The sequence below is a fragment of the Lepeophtheirus salmonis genome, chromosome 14 (genome assembly GCF_016086655.4).
Source record: "Lepeophtheirus salmonis chromosome 14, UVic_Lsal_1.4, whole genome shotgun sequence".
Lineage (NCBI taxonomy): Eukaryota > Metazoa > Arthropoda > Copepoda > Siphonostomatoida > Caligidae > Lepeophtheirus > Lepeophtheirus salmonis.
In genome coordinates this window covers 8,920,605-8,948,582 of record NC_052144.2, presented here as the reverse complement: position 1 = coordinate 8,948,582, position 27,978 = coordinate 8,920,605, and the positions used below count along the sequence as shown (strand labels likewise).

At 30.5% G+C, this 27,978-nt stretch overlaps 2 protein-coding genes across 2 annotated transcripts in view; both read left to right on the top strand.

Annotated features, from left to right (window-relative positions):
* Window positions 1-211: 211 nt before the first annotated feature.
* Window positions 212-2,370, top strand: LOC121129567 (uncharacterized). Its single transcript, XM_040725288.2, has 4 exons — window positions 212-1,021; window positions 1,280-1,351; window positions 1,418-1,836; window positions 1,945-2,370. Exons 3-4 carry the CDS (start codon window positions 1,584-1,586, stop codon window positions 2,142-2,144), a joined length of 453 nt encoding a protein of 150 aa, XP_040581222.1. The 5' UTR covers window positions 212-1,021; window positions 1,280-1,351; window positions 1,418-1,583; the 3' UTR covers window positions 2,145-2,370.
* Window positions 2,371-9,981: 7,611 nt separating this feature from the next.
* The window catches only part of LOC121129490 (transient receptor potential cation channel subfamily A member 1 homolog), a 41,185-nt gene continuing 23,188 nt past the window's right edge, over window positions 9,982-27,978 (top strand). Inside the window, exons 1-4 of the mRNA XM_071893422.1 lie at window positions 9,982-10,172; window positions 10,881-11,104; window positions 24,178-24,323; window positions 26,312-26,484. Of these exons, the coding sequence (XP_071749523.1) occupies window positions 10,080-10,172; window positions 10,881-11,104; window positions 24,178-24,323; window positions 26,312-26,484 (636 nt within the window). The 5' untranslated portion in view covers window positions 9,982-10,079. The remainder of the gene's footprint in view (window positions 10,173-10,880; window positions 11,105-24,177; window positions 24,324-26,311; window positions 26,485-27,978) is intronic.

The window sequence follows — 27,978 nt, the reverse complement described above, 5'->3', positions numbered from 1 at the left end:
ATCTTTTTCTCTTATATGACAGGATCCATAGTAAAGTAAATCATTCAATCCCTTCACCTCCAGCTTCAATTACAGCCTCAAACTTGCCTCTGATCCTAGCACAAGCCTTGACGAGAAACTCCTTATACTTTTTGGTAACTGCCTCGACATTGGATGCCCGCAAGGAGTCAAGAGTATTACATGCACGTTTATTGTTCTCTCTCTCTTAAACACTCACACATGTTAGTACAAGGGGTTCAGATCATGCGAGATAGTAGGGCATATTTTATTTAATCAAAAAACCTTCAAGAAGTCTGAAGCGCGTTTTTTTTGCTCTTAAATCGATCATGAGTCGTCCATAGAGGTCTTCCCAAACCATTAGACTCCTGGAGAGCCTTTGCAACATCGTAAACAGTTGATTTGGGCAGCTTTTTAAGCTCAATAATTTTCTTAAGCTTGTGCCCAGCACCAAAGCACACAATAACGACCCCACAGCTTTCGTTCTAAGAGAACATCTTAAAGATTTTTTATTTATTTTTATATAGTTTTTTCAGCTGAATCGTATGAGCACACTTTTATTAACATAGATCTCAGGATTGCCAAGTTATTGAAGAATATACTTGTTCCAGATAATCTCCATCCTTTAAATAGTTTCAAATTACTCGTTCCTACTCTGTTCCATGAAAAAAAATACATGAAACACATCCTAAGTCAGTATTCTTAAGATTTAATCATGGATTCAACTTTACATCTTAAAAACTGTATTACAAAGTTTATTTTTCTGAAAGTTATTTTTTATATTGGAATAGTATACACCCAAAAAAAAAAGTAAATGAGAAAAATAAGGTGCATGCCCAAAAAAAGTAATTTTTGTTTTTTGGGTGTTACACAGCGTTTTTATTTACAATGAAATAATACTCATTTGTATTATTGTTAGCATAAATGATTAGTATTCAAGAGATCTTCAAATATTGAAGTTGCTGGATCTATTCCTTTAAAAATTTATACGATGGGTTCTATAAAGAAGAATATGTGTTTGACGGTAATATCAAAATCCTTCAGTATAATACGTATTACATTTGATCTTATTGTATTAGATTTTCATAACTTTAATTTTGATTACTTGAGGAAATAAAAAACTCACCTTTTTAAGTCATTCATATTTTTGAAGGGGATTTTTTTGTTGATCTATATTATAATTATTTTTTTTTTTACAAAATTGTTGATTGATATTATATTTTTATCCTCAATACACCTGAACTTTTTACTGTTAATAATCTGATTTTTTTTATGTTTGTAGATATTTGTTCTTTTTTTTCGTGGGAATAAGTCAAGGTTTACGAATCAGAAGAGATGAACTGGATGCTCTAAGGTAATACATATATTATTTATGCCTGAGTATTAAATATGAATATATATTGTAACATATTATAATTAGAAAAGTCATTCCCGGAGAACCAAAAGCTGACTATCCCATTTATTCAATCGATATTTTGAAGAAAATAAATCCAGCTCAATTTGGATTAGCACCTAGAAAAAAAAACACCAATGGAAAAGAAAATCCAGAAAAACGTGGAGGAAGAAAATCCCCCAATAACTCCAAAATGAATGGCAATAATAATTACGAATCAGAAATATCCTCTGGATCTATCCCTGGTATTGCTCAAAAGGACTACCCTGTCAACTCTCCTGCATCACTCCTCAAGAAGAATCCCACAAAATATAAAGGAATTCAACATGCGCCCTCCTTTTTAATTCCAAAGAATTACCCCAAAAATAAACTTCCTCCACGCCCCCAAAACTTACCATCAAATCTCCCAAAATCAAAATCCCCTAATGCTGGGGGATCCAATGAAGGTGCTGACTAATAGACTTTTCATTATTTTTCTTCTCTCTTAACGCTTTCAATAACCTTCAAAATGTAAAATTGCCAATTCCTTATTCTTCTTTTTTAATTTATTAAAGGTCAATCAGCACAACCCCTACTAATCAATAATGCAAATAATAATCAAAAAAGCTCCCTTGAAGAACTATCTGATGCTGCTACTAATTTCAATTACTGTAGAGGTGGATCACTGGATGAATGTATCAACTTTTGCCCAGGGCACTCTCAAGATGTTTACTCTAAGTGTGTAGAGGGCTGTGGTCGTTTTTGTGGTCAATAGTTTTTAAATGTGTCAAATGATGGAGTCAAATCATATTATTCTTTGTGTAGAACATGTTTTTTTATCTCCTAAGAATCAATCTAATATTGATTGGAAATTTTATCGAAAATTAAGCTAAAAAATGGAATGGTTAATTTTATACAATTGATTACACATTCATATTGACTATCTATACCTAATATAAATCTTTACTATTCAGCTTGAAATAAAAAACACCCCACAATAATTTTTGTTTGTTTAGTTAATCTATACAGCATGGACGATTGATATTCTTAATAACTCGTTTTTCAACAATGCTTTTCAGTAGTGATGGGACGATTATTAGGGAATCGGGTGTTTTTTCTTGAATTGGAATCTGCATCAGAAAATAATACTTAACTTACGATTTCCATTCTTATTTATTTTTTACTGATATTTAACTATTTATTACATTTAAAATGTTATAAAAAATAGTCCCCCCCCCCAAATTAAGGAATTTTTGATTTGATTTTTAAATTTTTTTTTCTAAAAAAAATAATTTTCCGTGAATATCTACGTATTTATGAAAAATTTTAAATTAAAATTTTTTGGAAAAATTTAATTTTTCAAATTATTTTACAAAAATTTTTAATTTTTCGTAAATAGCTGTGTATTATGAAAATTTTCCTGTATAAGTTTTTTTTTTTAAATAGCTGTGGATTTGGAAAATAATTTTGTGAACAGATTTTGATTTTGGAGAAATTATTATTATCAAATTGTATAATTGAAATTTTTTTCCAAAATTTTTATATTTTAGAAGTTTAATTTTGGAATTTTTTTTCCAAAATAGAAAGGATATTCACTTATAGAGGGTTGACTTAATCCAGCCTTGAGCTCCTTTTACTAATGAATTTAATCAAAAATCTTGTTCATAATTATTGCCTTTTGGTATTGTAGTTCCTAAACTTCTCATCTGATGGATGCGCCTGGTACATTATTTGATAGCTATTGAGTTTTGCAACAAAATACTTAAATCAGTTTTCCATAAAATAGAAAAAAACTGTATTCCATAATAATATTCAAGGACTCGAACTTGACTAGATGAAAATATTCAAAGACTTGGAATTGTGTGCAAAGACTTTAGACTTTCCTTATAAGGACTTTTTGCACCTCTGGTTTTTAACATTATTGGCAACAAAGATGACAATTATTTCATTATTATTTTTGATCAATATATTTCCTCCGCGACGATCTAACAAAGAATGATCATAATATTAAAAAATAACAACAACTGTACCGACCGTTTTCCTTTTTTTAATCGTAAAGTTGTATTTTTTCTATGCAAATATGATAGCCTATTTATATCCTTTAAAACATTAAACTTTCGTTATCTTAGTTTGAAGTACTACTCACCACTTAAACACTAATAAACAGAGTGAGTAAGTAACATTTTGTATGCTTAATTAAAAATGTACAGTTGTGTGAATGTATCTTTTTCTTTTATTTGTTTTCCCTTTGTGTGCTGCTACTTAAAAGGAAGCTTCTACTTTTTTATTATAGATTGGTATCTTATATTTACATAACAAAGTGTTTTTTTTAAATGAGTATTGTAATCGATCGCTTGGAACTACATTTCATAAGACATTTCGTGTCAATGTTTCATATACAGGGTGGGGCTCAAAAAGCGATAATTCATTAGTAGTCTTTATAATGGATTATCTATTTATCAAACATTAAGAAATGGGCGCCGATAAAAGAGCTCTTCTAGATCTTTCTATACAGGTTCTGACCTTCATTAGTATCTGTAAAGATGTCGAATCAAAAACAGTTCTTGACTTCCTCCACTCACATGTCCATTTTCAGACGATCAAGGAGGTCGTTGGCGTTGCTCAAAGTATATATTTTTGGGTCCAAGAGGTTGGAAAAAGGGTGGATTGTTAAATGTACTCCTGAAAAAAAATAGTGCCTATGCCAGGGATGATGAGAAAGAAATTTCTTTCCGATAAACAATCCAAAGTGCAATACGGAGATGTATGTCGCTGTACTCCGGGATGTTCCTAAGATCCAGAAGATTTACCCTAACGGAAATTATGTTTGGAAAAAAAATGGAGCCCCCTGTCACACCTCCAAAGTCACTCAAAGATACTGTTTGGAGGTTATTAGAAAAAACATATAATGGAATAAAGATAAATAGGCTTCAATATTAAGAGAATTGAATCCTCTGGATTAATATTTTTGAAGTGTTGTGGAGAAAATGCCTTTTTTGACTTGTCATCCAAAGTTGAAGCTCTGAGGGCCTCCATTTAGCATGAATGGTCTTTAATTGATACAGAAAAGTAATTCGTGACTCTCATAACCTCCGGTCTCGTTTGAAAAAATGTGTTTTAGGAGAAGGCCCAAAATATAAGAAATAATTATTTTGTAAAAATGTAAAATGTATATTAATACTATTTTCAGTAACTATTAAAAAATTATCAATTACTGTATGTTGAAACTTTACTTCATTTTACCAACACTTTATGAGCCGCACCCAGTTTATATTATGCAATAAGAGTGTTCCTGCAATTTGAACAATAACTTATATTTTTTATAGTAGGGGAGACCTGAAAGGGTTGCAAAGACGAACTATATTTTATATATTTTTTAATGTTCCTTTAATTGGTCAGATGGAGTTTAACTGAGTAATTGTAAGTAAACCTTGTAGTATTAAAATTCCTACATCTGACCTAGGAATTGTCTTTGAAGTTCTTAAATGGGTCTTAATTTTTAAAAGAATACAAGAGAAGTAGATGAAAGAGATGAAATATGAGTTTGAGAAGAAAAAGCCAATCTTCTGTATTCTTTTTGATGGAAGAATCGACTTGACTAATTTGGTGAAGGAAGCAACACAAAATTACAAAGTTTATATTTAAATGGATAAAGGGGAGGGGGTTTGCTAAAACAGTCATCCCATCGGAAGGGAATAAATAAATGAAACACTGGTGTAAATAAACTGGAGTTATGCGAAAACCTGAAATGAACTTTGGGAGAAAACTGGTCTGTTTGGTGTGCAGTCTGCATTCTAATAAATCTCTATTACGGTGACAAATTCTTGAGCTTGATGGCCCAATTATCTCAGAAAATCAATCATCTCGACCATTTGGAAATCTTCTAGACTCGATTACAGGCTTGGATATCAATTCAAACTTTCCTCTAATCTCTATTGGCCCATTAATAATCAAACTTTGTGATGATGTTATTCAATATTGGTCTACGGATTAAATATACGGTTAAAAGTTTAAAAAATTTAATTGATTCAAATATTTTCATCATATAATGAAATTAAATATTTGTTAATAATTTGTTCTGGATTGTGATATATTATTTTCTCTTATTATATATATTTAGAATCAAAATAAACAAACAAATAAAATATAGCATCAATATATATGTATCTTGAGGTTAATAAATAAAAGTATATCTTCCCAAGTATTCTCCAAACAAAACAGTATTGAAATTACTGCTTATTTATCTGTTTTAAAGTGCAAAAATAACTAAGTTAGAATTATTTACTGATTAAAATTTCTTTATATTTGAACTCTCACATCAATTTCAATACTGATACATTCCCTTAATATGAACTTCTATAAAGAACACAAAGAAAGCCAGCACTTGAAAATATATAAAAAAAACGCTTTTTCTCTATTTTTCAAATTTTTATTTATCTTTTTGGAAACTATATTTTTGAAATCCATGTGAAAAACACAACCAGTTTTTGATATTCAAAAAATAAAAAGTACAACCCACCTTAATATAAAATAAGTATAATTTCTTCTCTTGGAAGAACGCGAAGCAAATCAGGACATTAATTTCAAAAAAATTATTTTTTTGTATTGAACTACGTTGTTCCATTTGGACAATATTTGTATAAGGATGCAGTCAATTTTTCATTAATCTTATTGTAAATTATACCATTCGAATTATGGATTATTTTGCTATAAATTGATACAAAAGGTAAGTTATTTTAATGCTCTGTACATAGCAGTCAGTTGCAACAAGTGTTGTAATTTCCCTTGCAGACTTTTTTCTTCTTTAATATAATATATGTACATATATATAAACTTGATAACAAGAATGTTTTTTAGACAGGGCAGGACTCTGAGAAAGATTGAAAAAATAAGTTTCTCTTATCTACAATGCTCATAATTAATTCATCATAATATACAGAGTGTCCCTTAAGTCTGAGTACAACTTTAACAACCAAGAAGGTACTAAAATATTTATTTCTTCAAACATCTTTTTATATCATTGCAATTTGCGTAAAATTACCTTTGAAAGTAGTGCCTGGGTATTCTGGCAACCATTTGCGGCAGCTACAGCTCTCAGACACTTCAAAACTGTTTTACAAATTGTATGAATGATTTCCTTCGACAAGTTGTCACATACAAATACTACGGCGGCTTTCAATTCGTCGATGCTGTGGTAGAAAGTCACACTGATCTTCCTATCTAGAATGGACTATATGGAAAAGTCCGTTATCTAGACTTCTCAGGAAGAAGGGGGGGGTATGTTCTTGCTCCTAAAGTGCTAGAAAGGGGTCTGGCATCCACTTTTACACACATATTGCAGAAAGTAAAGGTGCTCCATCCTGCTGGAAGCAATAAAAAACCCTTCCCAGTCCTGTTTCAGGATACAAGGAAGTACTTGGGATTGTAGCATGTCCAGATAGACACATTGATTGACTTTCAAAGCCTCAGGAAGGAAGATCAAGGGTGTCTTAATCCCGCAGGAGGTAATGCCCGTCCAGACCATCACCGAGGATTGCCTTTGGCCCCTGAACGAGCGTAGCACCCCGTCGTTGTGGTTGTTGTACGGCAGCTCCACGGTGAAGATCTTCTCGTCAGTCCAAATGATTCAAACGTACGTACAATAATTGAGGAATTTCAGATACACTAATGCCTGCGTCAGCCTCTTGGTAATGGTGGCCTCATTTTGAAACTGCTGCTTTTGAAGATGATACTGCTTCATCCTCAGGTCCTGTTTGACCACCCTATGCATTGATTATTGAGACACACTAGTCTCAAAAGCCATCTTTTCTATGGAGAGCGTCTTTTTTCCAGATGATAATCGACCACTTTGCCTTGATCAACCTGGGTGTCAAAAAAGTTAGAGGCTCAAGAACATGTTTTAGAAATAATTTTGATTAACAATAAACAAAGATGGAGGTTGCATGAATCATATGCAAATAATGAATAAAAAAAATCACCCATCTAGGAGAAATATCAAGTTGTAGTTACTGTCCTAAGACTTATGGGTTAGCCTGCAAATCTTATTATATCTTTATCAGCTATGATACTTTGAAAATTAATAGTTCAACACCTTGAAAAATATAGTTTTTCATTCATAATAAATAATAATTTGTTTAAGTTTTTAATTTGAAAACTCAACTGGATTTTTTTAAATTGTTGCAACCCCCCTTGACTTTGGGAAGAGTAGCAACATTTGATAAATTGTATTTCAGAGAAATCTTAGGGAGACCTAACAGCTGTAATACTATATAAATAGATAAAACCATAACTTACAACTAATGATATGCTGCGTTACATTTTGGCGAGTCAAACTTGCTTATATTAATTGAGACAAAAATAAAAAAATGTTGCAACTGCCCTCGCCCGGATTCTGACCCCCTCTATTAGGCTATAGTATGTTTTTCGTATGAGACAGGAAATAAAATATCTTGCTAAATTTAAATTTGACTTTGTATCCAACAGAAAAAAGTTGAAGTTTTAGTTTAGTATTGATTTGTAAGTTAGTTTTAGGTAGTTAATAGTGTATCATTTTTTGTCAATGGACATCTTTTGGACAACATCAATCTTTTAAAAAACTTAATATTTAGTCATTCTTCAATATGTAGCTTATTTACATATAAAGTAAATAAATCAAAAATGTACCCATCATTATTTTCATCATTATAATACAAGGAAGTTTTTGTTGGCCTACTACCACTAGAAATATTTGGAAAAAATGGTAATGAGATTTTAGAACAGAAATCAAAAGTTATACTTACTGTTGAAGAATAATTCAACAATAAGCTTACTACAGACTGATTTTGGGCCTTTTTATCTGTTGCTGAAAGTTATAGATTTGCAATGGACTTAAATACATACATTTATAAAAAAATAGCTATGGACAAAGCAACTGTTAGTTTTGTAATTAAACAGAGCAATGTTTGAAATTAAATATGTTATAATGTTTTGTCAGACTTTTCAATTGTAGTAGTTTTAAAAATATAAAACTTTAGCAGATTTTATGGCTTCAGAGAGTGATTTTAAACCCATTTCATAATTATTTTTTTGGGAATATAGCCGAATCTAAAAATATTCGTTCCATCTAATTTTTTGAAGAAACGGTATTTATTGAGAATTTTTTATTATAACTTTTTTAACTCTGCAGAACCCCGCTTGATCACTAGCATACGATATCTTCCATTAGCTTAGGGTTATAAGTACTATTTTAGGTATCGTATAGCCTATAAAAATATCAAAGGATCTTAAATTTTAAACAACAAGAGGAAATTGAATTTAATTCGGAAGATTCAAATAACTTTGTGATATCATTTTCTTGTGATAAACACTTTGCTTTGAGCTTGAAATTTTCACATTTCATAATTGTTCCAGTCAAAATTATCTTTTCAAATCCTATTAAGTTTTTTTTGGAGATATTAGGTTATCGGGTATGCTAACACAACTTTGCAGGACGTTAAACAGTCCCTATTGGACAAGGTAAAAATAATATAAATATCTGCAAGATGGCGCCGATGTTGAACAAATAAGTATACAAACTACGCATAAATAATATTACAAGTTAGGTGTGCGATATAACTCTAAGCAAACTACAAATACGTAAAAAATGTTCATACACCACTGCTGTTATATTTAAGAAAATGACGAGTGGTCCATTAAAATATGAGCATTTTGAATTTTAAACTTCAAAAATACAGAATTTATTAATTAACAATAGAATTTAAAAAAAAATTAATAATGTAAATAGCTGTGAGTCTGAGCAAACTTAGTCATGAAGTAATTATCCTAAGCGGCAATGATGGCTTCCAGTAGGTAAGAGAAGGCCTGGATCTCGCTACGGATGTGGTCCTCTATTATGGTGTTCCAGTGCTGGCTGATAGTGGCTTTGGGGTCCTTGGTTTGTTTCATTGCTGGTGTCAAAAGTGAGGTCTCCCCCCTCACATTCCACCCATTTAATTTGATAATTCTCTGGACAGTCTGGTTTGAGACCCAAAAATATCTTGCATGGTCACCATGCAAGAGGGGATTGGCCTCGGTTTTTTCTTAAACTCCTACAGATCCAGTTTTGCCTTTTTGAGAGAGCCCTTCTTCCTCTCCAACATTTCTGAATTGTTGACGGCGTAGAAGGTGGCCTTGGAGATGCCCAACTGCTTGGAGTGCGGGAATGAAAATTCGTCGATCACGTTCAAGTGTCATTTTCTCGACTTATACGTAAGCTAGAGAGCTCTGGTTTGTTTTGTTTTATAATTAATTGCTTATGCTTTGATATATTGAAATAAAAATTGATTTTAACCCCTCAACTTAATTAATTATTGAATTAGTAACTGTTAAGTTTTGAATGGACCACCCAGTATTAGTATTTCTGTAGATTCTCAAAAATCTTTTTTTGATCATCTGTCATAATCTGTATATCAATAAGCTTAAATATTAATGTACTTTTTTATTCAGCATATGACAAAGGTCGAATAAAGAGTTGGGTCCATTATTTATTAATTATTATAACCAAAAATAATAACACAAATGTGTTTACTCTCCCTTTTTTTTTCGAGGACCCGCTAGAAGTTATAATAATTATGTATATAAGCTATTTCAGTTACAATCAATTATCCCCTTAGGAAAGAGACTATTTTCTCTACCAAAAAATTATAAGTTTGACTCAATAAAAAAGGCATTAAATTGTATTCAAAGACCGAAAATGTTATCTGAGTCTCCAATCAAAAATGACCCAAATTTGTTAGTATGTAAAATTGATTATGATGAAGAGCCAAAAACAAGGTCCTTATTTCAAGTAAGTTTATTCCATTACTAATTTACTGCATTTTCACTATGCTTATGTCAACTAATTTAGAAGAAAATATTCAGGCTAACTTAAATTACTTATTTATTCATCAATTTTGTTTTTGATGGGCTTTGCAGTCTATTTCCAAAGTTTATGTATTATTTTTAAATGAGGTTTAAAAAAAACAACTTTTTGTTGTTTTAAAGTTAATAGTTAATAAAGTAAAAATTATTTACTTGGTAAATTAAAACTAGTTTGAACCAAAATAAAGAAAACAGAATTGATAAATGCATTTTTTTCATTCAAACATAATTACATATAGCCCAATAGTTTATAGAGATAGTTTTCTAAATAACTGGGTTTTTATTTTAACTTCTGGGATCAGTTGAGATACTCAAAAAAGTTGTTTATAGTTTAAAGTATTCATTTGATTTCTGCAACTTCATTTGGTTCCGATATGGTCTTTCAAATAAGATTAATTAAATTCTAATTATTTCACTGTGAAGATAAAATTTTGATAGTTTATATGCAATTAGAGGAGGCTTTGAACTATTAATCAGTATTATTTGCTTATAGATGATACTTATTCGTCAAAGACTACAAATGTTATTCTGACTCCATTTTGAGAAAGCAATCTTTCTAGCTTGCTTTTCTGTTGACTGCCTCATGGCTGGATCACTCTTTAATTTCTAAAACTTAATTATTTTAACATTTCAGCTTGTTAGAGAAGGTGACCTATTTGGACTCAAAGGAATAATTTCTGGTTTTCCTACAGATCAAATTGCTAAAAGAATTAACATTTTGGATGAAAACAAAATATCATGTCTCCATTATGCTACACGCTACGCACATTTACCGATTCTTGAATATCTAATTGGGCATGGAGCCAATGTAAATATTCTCGGTGATGGAGGTCTTACACCCCTACACTTTGCAGCTAGGTTCTAATGATATTTTTATGAATAATTATGTGGTTTTTTTCGATTAAAAAGTAAAATAATTTAACAAATTAGACTGTAAATTTTTTGCATTTTTCTACTTTTAAAAAGAAGTTCCTGGTTTATCCTGATTATTCTATATTTAGTTTCTCTAGGTTCTTCTCGAATATTCTAGAAACTATAATTAATTAATCATTGAAATGGCTTTGCCTACAAATTTATTTATTGTATCAAAAAGATACTTCATTATAAAATTCAAAGTCATTTTAAAAATCATATCTATTTTTGGTGGATATTACAATACTCAAATTTTTTACAAATACATATAAATGGATTTGGATTTTATTATAAATGTTTCTTCTATTTTATGGTAGCAATATGATTTTATGTAATGAGGTGTTTTAAAATACTGGAAAGGTATCTTTTTAAACTTAAGTATTGGAGAGTTAGTTATCATAAATTCATCATCCAAAAATATTTTGATTTTGTGTACATCGATTTATTTTATGTTTCGTGTTTGTAAGTTAGAAAATGCCAAGATAAATTAAATTTCGAAGCACGAAAGTTTCAAACGTATTTTAAAATTTATTTTTTCAGGAAATTTCTCTATAACATACTCTTTTTAACTAATAAATTTCTTCATTTTAAAAAAATTGAATTTTTCAGGTTCCAAAATTATAACTTGTATATGTTTAAGTAACATATTCTAGAAGTACTATAATTTCAAACATAAATTGTATTAATGAAATTGTAACACAGCTTAGCGAAAAAATTTAAAAATAAGTAACCGTTCCATTAATTCAATCCAAATTTTAAAGTTGTTATACTTGCACATTTTTTTCGGATTTACGTTGTAAGATTGTTTTCCAATCACCTCACGATTGTTGTTCTTCTTTGAACTGGAGCAATTTCTTAAATTGAAGACTTGTGAGAATATCATCACAATTAATATATAATAATGTATATATTTATAATAACACAATAATAATATTTTTTCTTTAATTTGCATAAATGTATGTAATATTCCCAACCTCTACACTCAAGTCATTGTTAAAGCTGAAGTGGGTATTTCTAATCCTTTTTCTATGAAGATAAAACAAAATTTCATATTTTCGTAGTTGATATCAAATATTTAAAGAAAAAATAAATAAATAGAGATTGCAAATGTTAGTTTATAAATATTTTTTTATTTTGCTTTATATGCCTTCGAACATTTTATTGTAAACGTTCAACATATTATGTGAAAACTCAGATATTGACAGTCATGTATAAAACATGACCTACCGGTATGTACAAATACAAGAACCGATAATGAACGTGGTAATGCCGACAATTTGAAAAGTATTTGGTTGGAGAGCCGTTTATCTGTCATGATGTTTTATCAGATCAGGTACAAGTGGCCATGAGTAGAAAATCATATACAAAAATACCCTACCGTATCAAGTAAAAACAAAAGCTGTAGTTACTCCGATGTAGATCCTCAATTTGACTCCTAGTCCAACGAGGACTTACACTTATAACTTTAAGGAACAAGTTTTTTACACATCTGCTGATTCACAGGTTTAGGGATGTAACTTTTGTAGAAAGTGAAGATAAAGTAGGATCAACACTTATGTAATAATTAATTATACATACACTTCTGTTAGCACCTGTCTTTGATTATTTCGGAGAGATTAAAAAGTACTATTACTTTTAAGGATAACCCAATATCAACATACTAAATTCTGGTTTTTATCCTTGGACGCCATCCATATTAGCAGAATCACAATATGCAGACCAAAAAAAATAAAAAATAAGGAAAGGGCCACGAACTGTTGCAAGGTAGCCAGTCCAGGGAAGGCTAAGAACAGTGTGAATACCGTTTTCTCATCAAGCCCGTGTCTAACAAGATCTGGTGATAATCTTTTCGCTCCATAATGAAGATAGCCACGTAGTACAATATTGGTAGGAAGATTGTAGGTTTGGAACTATGACTCAAAGCTAATAAGTTACAGAAAAAAGCAAAAACAGCTCTTGTCTGAGGACAAAAAAGAAAAGAAAAGAAGATATACTAAAAAAATGAGGATACTGCTTAACTAGTCAGCGAATTACCCGGATGTCATTGTTATTTACTCTAAAAAGAAACTTTTTGATGTCAAATGGAAATTTAACTCCCAAAGATACAGGATACTCTGCAAGAGTCCTTCTTAGATTAATCTGAGTGACAAGGTCCCAGAAGTCAGTTTCAACTATTATAAGGGCTGCTGTTGCTTCAAATGGGTAAAATATTCATTTTTTTAAATTTCTGGTGGGGCCAAGATAAACAGCCAAATTTATCTTGAGTTTCTAAATTCAATAGTATAGAGTCTGAACTCCAAGGAGCTTAAATATGACTCCAGTAGGATGGAGCCCCAACTCACAGTGTCAGTGAGGTTCAACCTTGGAGTAAGAATAATTTTCACTACTTTTTGTAAAGGAAAAGTGGTTTCTTCTTTGCATGGTCTCAATCTCCATTCTTGCAATGTAGGGTACGGCGGAGAAACTCTCAAGCTGAATAAGGATCACCTGAAGGCACCCATTGTCAAGGTAATTGCAATAATCTGGACGACAAGATGCAAGCCAGCTGTGAAGTAGTACTTTGCATTTAAAGACTGCCCAAGGGGCCCATATTGAATAAATTTTTTTGGAGAAATATTAATACCCTTGGGCACCTGTAATGTCAATTGTATTTTTGTATCTATATATTTTGTATTGAAGTTAATTGCTCCTATTCTAAATCAGTTACCAAAAAGTGATACAATAAAAAAAGTTTAAAGAAATATTAAACATAGGAATATATAAAATAAACATATATCTCGATTGGTGCAAAGGCCATTCAGATATTTCAGGAAAATAAATTTGCAGACTCAAAGAGTGTTACTGTAAGACAAAATTGTTTGTGCGTTGATGTGTCTCAAAGCAACATAAAAAAGGTGGTGGGGGACTTTTTTTCGATGTTTGATCCAAAAGATAAGGGGAAGATCAAAGAATGAAACATACACATCATATATTCAAGAAACCAAAAAAAAAAGTGTCAAATTTTTGTGTCAAAACATGAATTTACTTGTTTAAGCCTAGAGATATCATGGGCCATATTTGGCCCATCTGAGTAATTGGAAAAATAAATGTACAATATTTGCATAAAGCGCAAACCACCTTATTAACAGATACCCATCCCTCTCATCTGAGATATACCAAGCCATGCATGGAGAGGAGGAAGATTTTCGTATTATTAAATCTATGAAATGTACAAAAATGATTTTTTTTAATAATAACTATAAAATTAAGTAAGACATAAAATCATTTTCTGATGTAGTTGCACACATACCCCTTTGTGTGCTTGTGTACCTTGCCGTATGTACGTATAGTTTTGAAATATTTGCATATCTCTACTATTTTATAGTGTATGTATGCACTATGGTAAACATCAATAAATTCTTAAATAACAATGAAGATATTTTGTATTGAAGTCAACTCAATGTCAATGTGATAAATAGTGCTTACCCTATACATACTCATACATCTAAAATAGCATATATAACAATATAATTATACACTTTTAATAGAATGTACAACAAAATAGAATTAGATTTATAAATTTACATAAAGCGGAGATGTTACCATCGCAACGGTCTAACAAAGAATAAGCATTATTACATAGAAAAAAACTCATATACAGCTTTTTTTCATTTTCTAATGGACAAAATTCGTGCAATTAAAATTGCTTGTCGTTTATAAGCATTTTCAGGCTCAATAATATTTCTTTGTACCCACGCATTACAATGGATTTGTTCATATCATTTGCTTTTATAGTGAATTTGGAAAAACCACGTTTTTTTAACGGCTTTGGTAAAAGTGTTGAACCAATATTTTAATCTTATTAACTTAGCATGGAATACAACATTTTGATTTCTTTTTCTTTCTACAAAGAAGCCGGAGTCTTTTCGTTTTATTCTCATTAAGTTAAAAACATCAGACTCCCAAGAACAACAAAGGTGAAAGATTGGAACTGCTTACCACTGGAATTTCTGCAAAAATAGTTATTGGAGAAAAATATAGCACACAGAAAGCCGTGTACCCTATAAGGGAGAGCCTGGATAAGGTTGATGATACTGGAAGAACCCTAATGAGTAGTTGTCCAAGAAAATTGAATACTGAAGCTGTAGTCAAAATATGGGACAAGAGCTCCTGGCCTCACAAATAACCAGATAGGAATTCCCTGGATTTTAGTATATAGTTGCAAGTATAATCTCAGGCCTCTAAAATACAACACGCAAATGTTGAGAGATTAAAGGACTCTGTAAAAAAAAAGTATTAGTGAGGCGAACTTTCTTAAGCAGGAGCAACCCGCTCATTGTTTTAAAAAACGAGCGGGAGCACGCTTGCCATTTTGGAAGAGCGATAAAATTGCTTAAATTTTCACTCATTTGTTTAAATATTTAGTGTTTTTTTACGTTTCTGCATCCTATGAGATAATATCAAAAATTTTGAGAGCTGAAGAATAATTTTAAAGATGTCAAGAAAAGAAGGTTGAAGTTAGGTATTATCTAATCTAATTTTTTTTTGAAAATGACAAATAATTTTTCTCGAAGGGATAATTTCTTCATGACAATTACCTTATAAATGTCCATTGTCCATTTCTAAAAATATTTTTGTAATGAAGTCAAAATCTAAAATATTTGATTTATTTCAATCCACTTATGGATAAAGCTAAGAAGTGGGCCTACGTAATAGAAAAGTTTTGTATTTGTTTATCTTGTAATATTAATTAACGTTGAAAATGGAGGTCTGTAGTTTTCTGGACGCACTATAGAGACATTTACAAAAACTGTTGCTAAATAATTGAGGGTAAAGTAAGTATCATCCGAGAATTTTATTATTTAACATTAGCAAAGAAGTGAATTTAATATAAATGTCTAAGGTATATTACACCTTAGCCATGAGGGAGTTGCCAAGGAGGGGAAAAGGAGAAACAGGCCTCCTCATACTCAAGATTTGTAATCTGTGTGTATATAATAGAGTTTGTTTGTCCTTTATTTGTGTTTAAATCATTTATTAAAACTCCCCTTCTAAGTGATTATAAGTGTTAAAAATAGTCTTTTTGATTTGATTTCCGAGATAAATGTATTTATATGGTTCATTTTTGAAGAATTCATTATCAAGGATATATTTTTTATCTTCTCCTTAATATTTTATAAATATATAAAATTCAATGTGTGGTTGTGTATTTTTGGGTACTGACAACCTGGGATCCAGTTGAACTGTTTGGATGCCTCTTTTGAGCTTGTTAAAACGGGGGTGCCTCTTTTATAAGAACAAGGGTGTTGATGGGCGGGTTGAGTTATAAATAAAAAAGTTACTGGTGTTCAAAAAAACAATACAAATACGAAGGTTTTCTAAATTAAATCAAATTCAAAAAAATTATGGGTAAAATAAGAAATCAGTCAAAATTGCAGTTTCGTTTTTATTTTCAGGTACATAAAATGGATTTCCAGGGGAATATTGAATTCGTAGATGAAATAAAGATTGAACAAATTTGTCTGGAAATTTCTTTGCATATAAATTTGACAAACAAATTTATATGTTTAGCTATTATATGTCAATTTTTTTCATATTTTTTATCAAACTTCAACTTTCAATGTTTAAGAAGAAAACCTCCTATTTTAGAAATAATATTAAAACCTCAACAAAATAATTATAAATTATTTTTCATTTCTTGAACATTAAATTTGCAAAAATGAACAAGTAAACAAGGGTTATTTTTTATACGGAAATCATCTCCATAACTGTTTTTGTTTTGTAAGAACGACAACAATCTTCGTTGGTTTTTGTTACTCTTTGCAATGCCAATGTGCTGTTATTTTTTTTGCATAGTCAGTGCAAAATAGTTTTTGGCATTTTTTTTGCAAATTTCGATTTGGCAATTTTTTAATAAAAATAAAGATAGATTTCTCCTTTACACAAATATTTTCATTTAAATATATTGGTATAATAAACACTTTTTTTTTCTCAAGATGTATTTATTCATAATTATTTATATAAATATAAAAACAAAAAATAATACAGAAAGTGAAAATTTCGTTGGTAAAGATATAATTCATCATTAAATTAAACATTAATATACATTAATAATACATTAGTTAAAAATTAATTTCCTTTTAAATACCTAAAAATCAAAAAACCAACCATATTCGCACATACGTTATGATAATATAAAAACCGACTACGAAATGTATACAAAAACCTTTTCTGAAAGGTATAAGAATATGAAAAAACAAAATGATAACAACAATAAGAAAGCAAAACAAAAACACAATCCTTCTACAATAAGTAACATAGAATCAGACTTTAATTTTTCTTTTACAAACTGTCTCATGATAAAATGATAATGATAACGACAGTCAATGCCTTTTCTTCTTCAGTATTATTTAACTGACTAGAAGTGATGCCGAATAATATTGTAGCTTTCAAAACATTGGACTGCTTTTCTTCAAACTCAACCCTAGAAACTTATTGACTATCTACAGAGAGGGACAGTCAAAAATGATAATAACTTATGATATCATTCGATATCTGTAACTGAGAAGATATTTTCCTCCTGTTAATTATTCCTTTCATTGAACAGAGTATTTTTTTCTCCCAAGACACTCGTAGTTCTAGGCATGATACATGCATTTTTTTTTTTACAAATGCTTCCCGGTTCCATAGACTTCACAACACCATAATGAAATATCATTTACCATGACATCAGAAGTAAGTGTATTTTCGATCCTCTCTGAAGATCAAAAAATAATTTTCTAATATTAAAATAGGAATCAAGTATCAGATCGTGAACTGTAAAGGTTTTTTTTAACCGGAGCAATGCTCTTAAGCTCCTCAGGTGCTGAAAGGTTTTTGAAGGAGTGTCTTGAATGTCAGTTTTGCTGGATAATATCAATCATATTACTATTGTCAAATTTCGGATTTCTAGAACAAACGATTTTTTGGGCAACTGCTCATTCAATAGAAAACGCACTGATGGAATAATTTGAGATAACAGAAGCAAACTTAAGAATGTCGTAGATTGACGATTTCGTGGTAAAACTTCTCCATTTTTATGGAGGCCTTTTTGTAATATGAACAAATATGTTTGCAGTTATATTTGTCAGAATATTTGACAATAAGGACACCCCCCCCCCCCATATTGTTTGCACGATTTTTTTAAGGCTGAAATATAAATGTAATGGAAAAATATTTTCAGACAAACTTTTTCCTCTTTCATGACTTTCTCAGCTACTGAGGGAATAGCTGATAAAATATAAATTATATTTGAACATGCTTGTTATTATATCCATGGACTCCTTGTTAAAAGTTAAATTTACCCAATTCATAGCAAAATCTTTATGCAAAACAACGTAAGTGTGCCCCATTGGAGGGTCAGGGTCCTTTAAAGTTCTATACTATCCCCAAAATAATCACATGAGTTGATAACCATAAGTGATAACGATTTTAATTGGCCAAAAAGGATAATTGAGGTCTTTTCCACATTGATTTGAAATCCTGATTTCACTGAGAACTTACTAAAGAAAGCAAGGAGGAGATGTATTCTCTGCGCCAGTTGAACTTCTGAATTCCCCTCCACCATGAAGTTAATATCATCCGCATACGAATCCACTAAATGGAGTTTCTCACTGAGGAAGATACTAAAACCCTGTACTTATTTAATACAGTAGAAGTCATTAATTCTATAGCTGTAACAAGCATGAGAGGAGAAACTGGGCAGCCCTGTTACAACTTTTTCCCTACTCTGTCGGTTCACTCTGTATTCCATTGATGGAGATGGATGATGTTCCAATATAAAGAAGAGCACGTATAGGGTAAAAAAACATCTTGGTAAGTATGTCTTCACAGCTTTGAGGATGAATAAACGGAAAATAATGTGGAAGATGTTGCTAAAATCAATAGCAATGAGTGCATCATACTTTTTTGTATACCTAAACGAATCCAAGGAAGATAAAATATTTCTTGAGACATCAGAAATGCTTCTGTTTTTATAAAAAAATCGTCGAGGGTATCCAATGGCTGAGTTTTTTTACATTGCCATTTTTTGGGATTGGGGCTATTCCAGGCTGGTGAGGGATAGGAGATGCTTACCCTTCCTCTCCATATCATTTTCAAAACTTAAACTATATAAAATATAGAGATTTTATAATGCATTATCGTATACATTTACCTTCACGAGCACTGAAGAGATCTAAACATTAAGAATGATTTGAATGAGGAAACAAAATTCTAAATTTTCTCAAAGCCAACAAATATTCAGACAAAGTTTTGGTTTTTCTTATGGAAAAACTTTCACCGTTGATGTCACAGTGAATAAGCAAAACATCCGCTACATCAGACCAAAACATCCAGACAATGTATCAACAACTTCAGTGAGACATGTATTCAGAAAAAAAATCAATTCGCCAGTACAGGTGTACTCTACCATTATATTTTGTAGGAGAGAAGCAGCGGCTTAATACAGATGCTTACATCAAAATTCTGGATAAGTTTTTTTACCCTTAAGACGGAGCTTTACGACATCGTGCCGCTAAGACTCGGGCCTTCCTGTCAGACATCTTTATGGACTTTTGGGACCTCAACTTGTGGCAAACTCATCTCCAAATGAGAACTCCTTCGATTACTATGTCAAGGCGCGTCTGAAGGAGAGGGTGTATGCTACACATCACAGCATTGTCCAGTCTCTCCAGGCTTCCATCCAGAAGAATCCTGGCCAAACTCAAGTTTGACTACATAGTCAAGGTCTGCTAGGGTGTATGCCTCTTATTCAGACAATAATTAGAGCTGAGGCTCACATAATGAGTTGTACGAAGGACTATTTTCAGTATAAGCTTGTAAAATAAATGTCCTTACAAAATTTTGCCACTCCCCTTTCATCTAGTCAAACTTTTATTCTCTTACCTCCACCCTTGAAATTTTTTCAAAAGTGTGTGTTATTGCATATTCAAAAATTGTTGGACAGTCTGTTTTTCTGTTCAAACATAACCTTACATTTTTCATGAAATCGTCAACCATGAAGATTCTGAATATATAGTAGTCAGAATTCGTAAAATATATTTCATTAACAATAAAATGAAGAGGTGTAGATTTTATATTATTTCATATATAGAAATATCTTTGCTACAGTTAATTGGGGTTTATTTTTTCCCTTTTGCTTATGTACAAGTCCTGGTACTTCTTCTTCCTCGGTACTATCTATCATGATAAATAAAGAAAGTCACACTCATTATTCATAATAGTTACCCTATGTATATTTAGATATTCTGCTAAGTTATCGTCCAAAACATTTGAATCAGTATGTGAAAGAGGAAATTTTTGACAAAATAAATCCAAAAATTAAAGTTTCTGACAATTTGATTTTCAAAAATTCAATTCTATTTACTAAAAATTAAATTGGTTGAAAAAAAATTTAGAAATCTACAGTTCTTCACAAGAATTTCAATTCTTTGTAAAAATATTTCAAAATCCATAGCTTTTCACAAAAAAATTCAAAAATTCAATTTTGTAGTAAAAAGTAAAAATCCTGAATTACCCACTGTGGAGAACCATAGTGTTTATTTGTAATTATGATTTTTTTTTGCGTCCAGAAAATTTTAACCATGTAATTATGTGTTAAATCGAGAATTGTAAGTTTATTTATTGTTCAGTGTAACTGATGAAAGATTATTACTGACGTTAATATCAAAATGAAGGAACTTCTCCATAAAGCAAATCTTCTAAAGTAACATTTATAACTTTTCAAAAAACATTTGGTTTGCAACTTTTTCGTTTGCAGAACTAAAAGTCATAAGTAAGAAATTTGCCATTTTTCCGTTTAGAAAAAGTAGAAAAGTAGAATTCGACACGCCCTTAAATAATGCATGTTTTCATTGTTATCCTTAGTCAAAACTTGTATTCACTTGTTTCAATGAGCCATTAGAGACAATAGGTTATTTATTTAACACTATATATGCATATGTATGCATTTTTCAATCTACATGCAACATGGATTAATACATTTCAGTAAATAGTATAAATATAAATTAACTACATTTTATAATAGCACAGGTCAACTTTTTTTTTATCTTGAAGAATTTCATAGTAATTCCCTATACACATTTTTAGCGCTGATTTCAATTCTAACTTCCTCTTTTTGTAGCACGTTGAGTTTGTCGAAATTCAGTGGCTTGAAATTTCATCAATCTTTTGAGATTTATGTATGACATAGATTAAACTTTATGCAAATGTACTTATTTTCGGAGCACAAAACAACTATATATTATTTAATAGAAATGTTGTGAATGTATCTTCCTCTTGTATATTTTGCCTGGATTGTCACGATAAAAAGCATCTAATAATGGTAAGCCATCATACTTTCAGTCCAAAATCCATGGTAGCGATTCTTCATTATGCAATTATCTTGGTAAAATCACATTCCTTGTTCGTCTCTCACTTCACAAAGGTTTTTGAATAAGAAATCTATGTGGGAATGCAGGAAGTGGATTTTCAACGACATTTAACATTCAATTCCTTTGTAAACATAAAACAAATTCTTGACTCTAACTTTATACGCAGACGACTTGTTGATTCCAAAAAAATTCAGATTGCTCCAACAAAAAATCTGTGATGACTAACTTGAACATTCTGTTTCAGTAAAATGTTCTCCATTAGTCTTGAAGAAAGAAGTTTTGATTTTTCATTACACAGTCACAAGTATCAAATATGATCATTCAACTGTTTTTGGCTGAGGAGCTTAGGATTCTAAAGTTGTACTTTTGTAAGTGTAATCTGTATCTGCAAATGGTCCAGAAACTTAAATTGCTCTCTCAGGACTTTTTATATAATCTAGCCATTCATCTGGAGCGGTTGGAAGTGGCAATGAATCATTATATTTAGTGTACGTGCTGACTCTATGTTTGGATATTGAATCAGGTGCTTGTTCTTGGCACAAAAACCACATTTATTTTACACTACAGAAGACATCACGACATTTTTTATTTTTTTATATGTCATGTATTTTAAAAGAATAACATGGAGATATCTGTACAAATTTTTGGACTCGTATATAAATTTTTAATTTAGAATATATCATTTCAACATAAGGAGTCTTTATCAAATATTTGATTTACCACTAGTAAATAAGGAAAAAATGCAAAAAAAAATCAGATTTATCTTAAGAGCTTTACGAACTAGAAGAAACATAAAAACAGATTTGAAAATCAGCGTCAAAAATGCTATAAGATACACTCAAAAAAATTTGATGAAAGTTATATGTTGACACATGTAATTATATTTAGAAATTTAGAGAGAAATATATATATAGATACTCGTATATCCCTTTAATAAAGAGCATATTATAACATGTTCCTATATTAAATTTTGGCGAAAATGAGTTTATTGCATTTTGTAAGTTGTTGGTATGTTCTATTTAATTTCCAAGTGGTTTTATTTCAAAATTTAATTAAAAAATGATCAAGTGGACACGCCTCCGGACTCATACCTAGTAACTTTGTTATGAAATATTTTCCTATGAGCATCAATGTAGAACTAGAAGTTCTTATGTCTCATAGAAAGCCAATCAGTGATTGTGTAGCGCTTCATATGACTCGTTTACTGCCCACATATACTTTATAGCATTAAAGACGTTTTTGATGATTTAATCATAAGAAATGGACGTGGCAGAAGGTATTTTCGCACCCAGTAATTCTCAGGAAAACTTGTCAAATGTTCGTAAGATAATGCAATTCCTGAAGCGGGCATTACACTTCTCATCATCAGGATACACTTTACCAAATTAAGCTGAAAGACTCCCATCTTGACTTCCTCCCCATAAGGGATACAACGCTCGGAGATGATAAAGCCTTCCTGATCCATGGTTACTAGTCATGAGTAAACCTGTCAACATTGAAAACAAACATTATGAGAATGAACCCTTCAACACCTGTTTTTTTTTACTTTCCCTGACTTTGTTAACTTTTTATGACAACTTGACAGGAATAAGAAAAGACATCAAAGAAGTGAAGGAATATGAGTAAACCTGTCAACTTTCATAAAAAACATTTATAAAATTAACACTTGAACCCTCGTTTGGTTCTGCATTCCTGTGTCTCAATGTTTTTTTCTTTGTTTGCCAAATGTTTTGTTTTTGATTGACATGAAGAAAATTACCTTGCTATTTTTGTTGATATTTTTAACTGATAATATATTATTTTTGTCTCAGTGGTAAAATATAGGAAATGATGAATAAAAACAGGATTAAAGACAGCTTGCTTTTCAAAATGCAATAAATATATTTTTTTCATGATCTTGATGTATTTATAATAATAGAAGTTCCTATGTTCACTGCTGTGGCGCTAAAAGTTCCTTTGTTCTAATTATTGATTAGTGAAAATCAATAAGTAATTTATTCAGAAATTTGTCCATATATATTTATATTGTGGAAATGGAGTGAACATTCAAAAACTGAACTTTATATGAGCTCATATACGATTTGTGGGGATTTTTAAAAACTTCAAAGCCATTTATTTCATAACTAGTATTATATAACATTGGAAATTCTGTTGCTACACTCTTATTATAAATTAATTTAATACAACATAACACATAAAATAGATATATAACAATCATAGTCACAGTCCTTAGTGGAGGAACGTCATATTTAGGTTATGCCTTCCCCATTTATAATCTGTTTGATTATAATTGTGTTACTTGGATATATTTATATTTTATCATGTGAAACACACAATAAAAAGTTTAAAAACAACTTAGTCAAATGATAGTTACTACGGTTGAGACTCTGCCCGATATTATTTAATTTTTCAGTATAGTCTTTAATGACTTTTTTATACCGATATTTCGATCCACACCACAGTTTGAAACTGTGGATCGAAAAATATAAGATGGTGGACAAATGTATTTCAAAAAAGGGTGTACTTTTTTTTGATCGATCTAGGATTCTACGATTATAAATAAGTTCTTAAATTTAATAACTGTATTAGAACTGATAATAATTGATGTAGTATATTTTTTCTATGTAGATTTAAAAAACTAAATGGAATAGAAAGTTATACCAGTTCAAGAAGAAGTTCTTCCTATAGAGGATCGAGTCTGTTCTTAAACAAAGCTGGCGTGAAAAAGACTAATGATAAAGAAGAAGCCTACTGTCTTTTAAACAATGTATTAGGTAAATTATTATATTGTCTTTGAGTATTCAATTATGAATGTTAAAACCTATCCTTTGGATATGTAAGCATATGTATGTATCATCATCAATTCTTTTTCAGATCATAATATCTCAAAAAAAAAAAAAAGAAAAAAAAGGCCCCATAACAAATAAACCCTTTTGTTAATATCCTGTAGATGACATTCAAAACAACACAAATTTTGATTAAGGCGCTGTTCCAGATCTTGAGAACTGGTTATTTGATTTCATGCTATTATTCCATATTTTGTAAATTACACTTAAAGCTTAAAAAATAAATTCCATTCGACGAAAATAAAATTGGATCTATGATGTCGAATTTAATATTCAATGCCGTAATATTAGGTCATGACCTCAAAAAGAGCTATTATTTAAACAAGCTATAAATAAAACTTTTCTTAATACCAAGAATTACTTTAGTTTTTGAAATTGAACCACAGGCTTAGAAAATATGACAATTTGAAATTTGGTGTAAAACACGTTTCCTTTTCTAAAACTGGGAAAATAAATCACTCCATACCTAGAAAATTATTATTTGATTGTAAAAAATATAAATGGGTGGTGATTTTAAATCCGGAAGAAGTTTATACCTAAATGTCTTGGCATCCCTGAGATCTATGCTTTTGCTCATCAGATTCAACTGATAAAACTGTATAAGAAACAGTTTAAAAACTTTGAGATGTCCTCATCAACGCCGTACAAGTATTACTATATTATTATGCCCCTCCGCGCGCGGCGAATGCCCAAGAAGATAATTGATTTTATGAACATGCTCAAATCTACTTTATATCGCACATCGCCCTTAGGATGTTCCAATCATAGGATGGACCAAGTTTCCAGCCTATGTCCACGTTTTCCTCCTTGTTTCCAAGGAGGAAGATGTTGTGAACCCGAACTCCTTTACCAAGGGGGAAAAATTGCTCTTAAGTCATTTGGGAAATGACTTGGGTAAAGAAAATGTGGCCTACTAGCTCACAAAATCTGAGCCTCTTGGACTACACTTTATGGGGCATCGTTGGGTGAGAGTCTAATAAACAAGTACATATGACTGTTACCCCTTTGGGCTTCCATTCTAAAGGAGTTCATCATCAAGGCCTTTGCCAGCTTAAAGGTTGTGGTTCAAGCTGCAGTTGCTTGGTTTCAATGATTTATTTCACAAAAAAAACCCTAAATGTAATAGTAAAAGATTTGTGAATTGCCGAATTAATCTGGTAAATAAATTATAATATACATTATCCTTAAATTTTACGGATTTAAAATCCCGCCTTAAAATACAATTGCAATTTACTGATAAAAGTCTAATACAAATATTCAAAAGTTGTTGAAGTAAAAACCTTTGTTATGGAGACAACCCATTGTAGAATACATATATGTATATACTTTCTCAAATAAGTTTTTAATTACATTATTATTCATTTACGAACTACATTACAAATCACATTATTATACATTTACAAATCACATTATCTTCTTATAGCATTTTGCCACTATTCATTGCGCAATTTATTGTCGGTCTCTATTCATTGAGATCCTTTTCATAACCCAAAATTACTTTGGTATAGCTCAGTGTTTTTTCTTTTGTAAAAATATCTATTCTCAATGAAAAGGCTTGTATATGTATGTGCATGTATATACGTACATATGAAATTATTCCTTATGCTCAATATAAATATTTTAGATCCCTTAATGCCAAGAAAAGCTCAAGAAGACTCATATTTAGAGGCCAACCTAAATTATGTATCAATTTTTCATGGTCTAATAGCATAAGTACCATGAATTACCGTACCTCAGCTTTGAGTAAAGTATACGGAAGTATGCATAATACTTGAAAATCGATGGTATAGTAATGGTATATTAATACTTGCGCTGCTCAGATTCTCAATCATTACAATATTCTCTAACATAATTAAATAATAAATATTGTATTATCCCTACTGTAATCAATAAAACGGACTTCTTATCTTCCATAGATGAAATAGACAAGTTACCTATGCCTCCGTCCGTCATATCTTACCTTATTTTAAGTGGAGCAAAAGTCAATGAAAAGGATAGTTATGGATTGAGTCCTTTACATTATGCGGCAATGAGAGGGAATTATCAAGCCACTAGAGAACTTCTTCAATGTATAGATATTCAAATAGAGGTGTGTATACATCAAATAATTATTTATTATTATTATTAGGTAATAAACAAATAAATTTTACAGTAGGAGAGATACTGAAAGAATGAACTATAATTTTTTCTTTTGTATAATGTCAATCTTGGTAACTAACTTTTTTGCTTAAAAATATATAGATTACTAAGGCAGGACTTAAAATCCGTTTTGTTCTTTTGATTGGTTCATAAAAAGCTCTCCAATTTTTAGAACATCCTTTAAAAGGTATATCTTTGATTACAACTACAATAAAGAATATGTATTGAGCTACTCCAGTTAAGTAAAACTTTAATAAAAGGTATAATAAAATGAAAAAAAAAAAATTAGTTTACAAATAAAATGATTCCATTAATTGTTTTTGTTTTGAGTAGACACAATTTTTAGGACAAGTAATCAAGTTAATATAACAATTTATTAATCTTTCATATGCTTCAGGGCTTTTATCCATTGATTTATATTTTTTTCATATATAAAGTTTTTTCACTTCAAAATATGGCTCTCAATTGAAAATATAATCTAAAAACGTAATATTTAAAAAGTTTCTGAAGGACCCAATTCCCGAGAAAATAAATCTTTATTTATAAATATTCTTAATAACATGAGTTTGAAGTTTTAACTTGATATAATTTGATAATGTTTACATAGAAAATATATGATAAAAATGTTCATAAAATATTCAGTACTTTATTCCAATTTGGGGAATCATTATATAACTTATCAGTTTTTGATGAGGTTGTGTGTATCAAAAAATATCTACAATATTATAATTATGTAGCTACTATTGTAAATTTGTCTTTGTCTTCACATTAAAAAAATGAAGGATTCAAGAAATCACAAGATAAATACAGAACTGCATAACGTCAAATTGAATGTTTTAGGAGCATGCTGAAACGTATTGGCGATACTTTATATATTCAAAGGAATAAGAAGCTTTTTCATAAATCTCGGGGCGTATAAAATCCCAATTCACTAACGGAGGGTTAAATTTTTATACAAAACTGGACGAGACGTTAAGATTTTGGTACGCTTACATCCCAAATGATTAATAATTGTTTGTGACTTGTGCTGATATATTTACATTTTTGGTTTGTTCTTTTTAAAATTTCATAGAAACGTTTTTTTTGCAAAAAAGTTTCTATCGTACACTATATTAATTTTTTTTTCTTCTTCAAAATAAAAAAACTTACAATAGACATGTAAATAGCTAAAGTTATACAAATTGGTCAGTTAATATTGTAGACCCAGCTAAATTGGTTTGTTGTCACGTTTTTATAATATGAGGAGTATCTCAAAATATAGAAAAAAATGTTTATAAGGTCCAGGAAGTGTTCCACTGGTAAAGCATACGAATGGACATATTCCACTCGGAGTACGAAGGTGCGTGTCCATCTTCATTAATATCATGGACTCCTTCTCAGGTGGAGGCAAACCACTACCCATATAATATTTTTTTAATCACACTGTTGTCAAATATCGTCTATC

What these genes read in the sequence shown, in the direction of transcription:
- LOC121129567 (XM_040725288.2), top strand. Translation starts at nt 1,584, where the DNA reads ATGAATGGCAATAATAATTACGAATCAGAAATATCCTCTGGATCTATC. An exon ending in TGCTGGGGGATCCAATGAAG is followed by an intron (nt 1,837 to 1,944) that starts GTGCTGACTAAT and finishes AATTTATTAAAG; the next exon opens with GTCAATCAGCACAACCCCTA.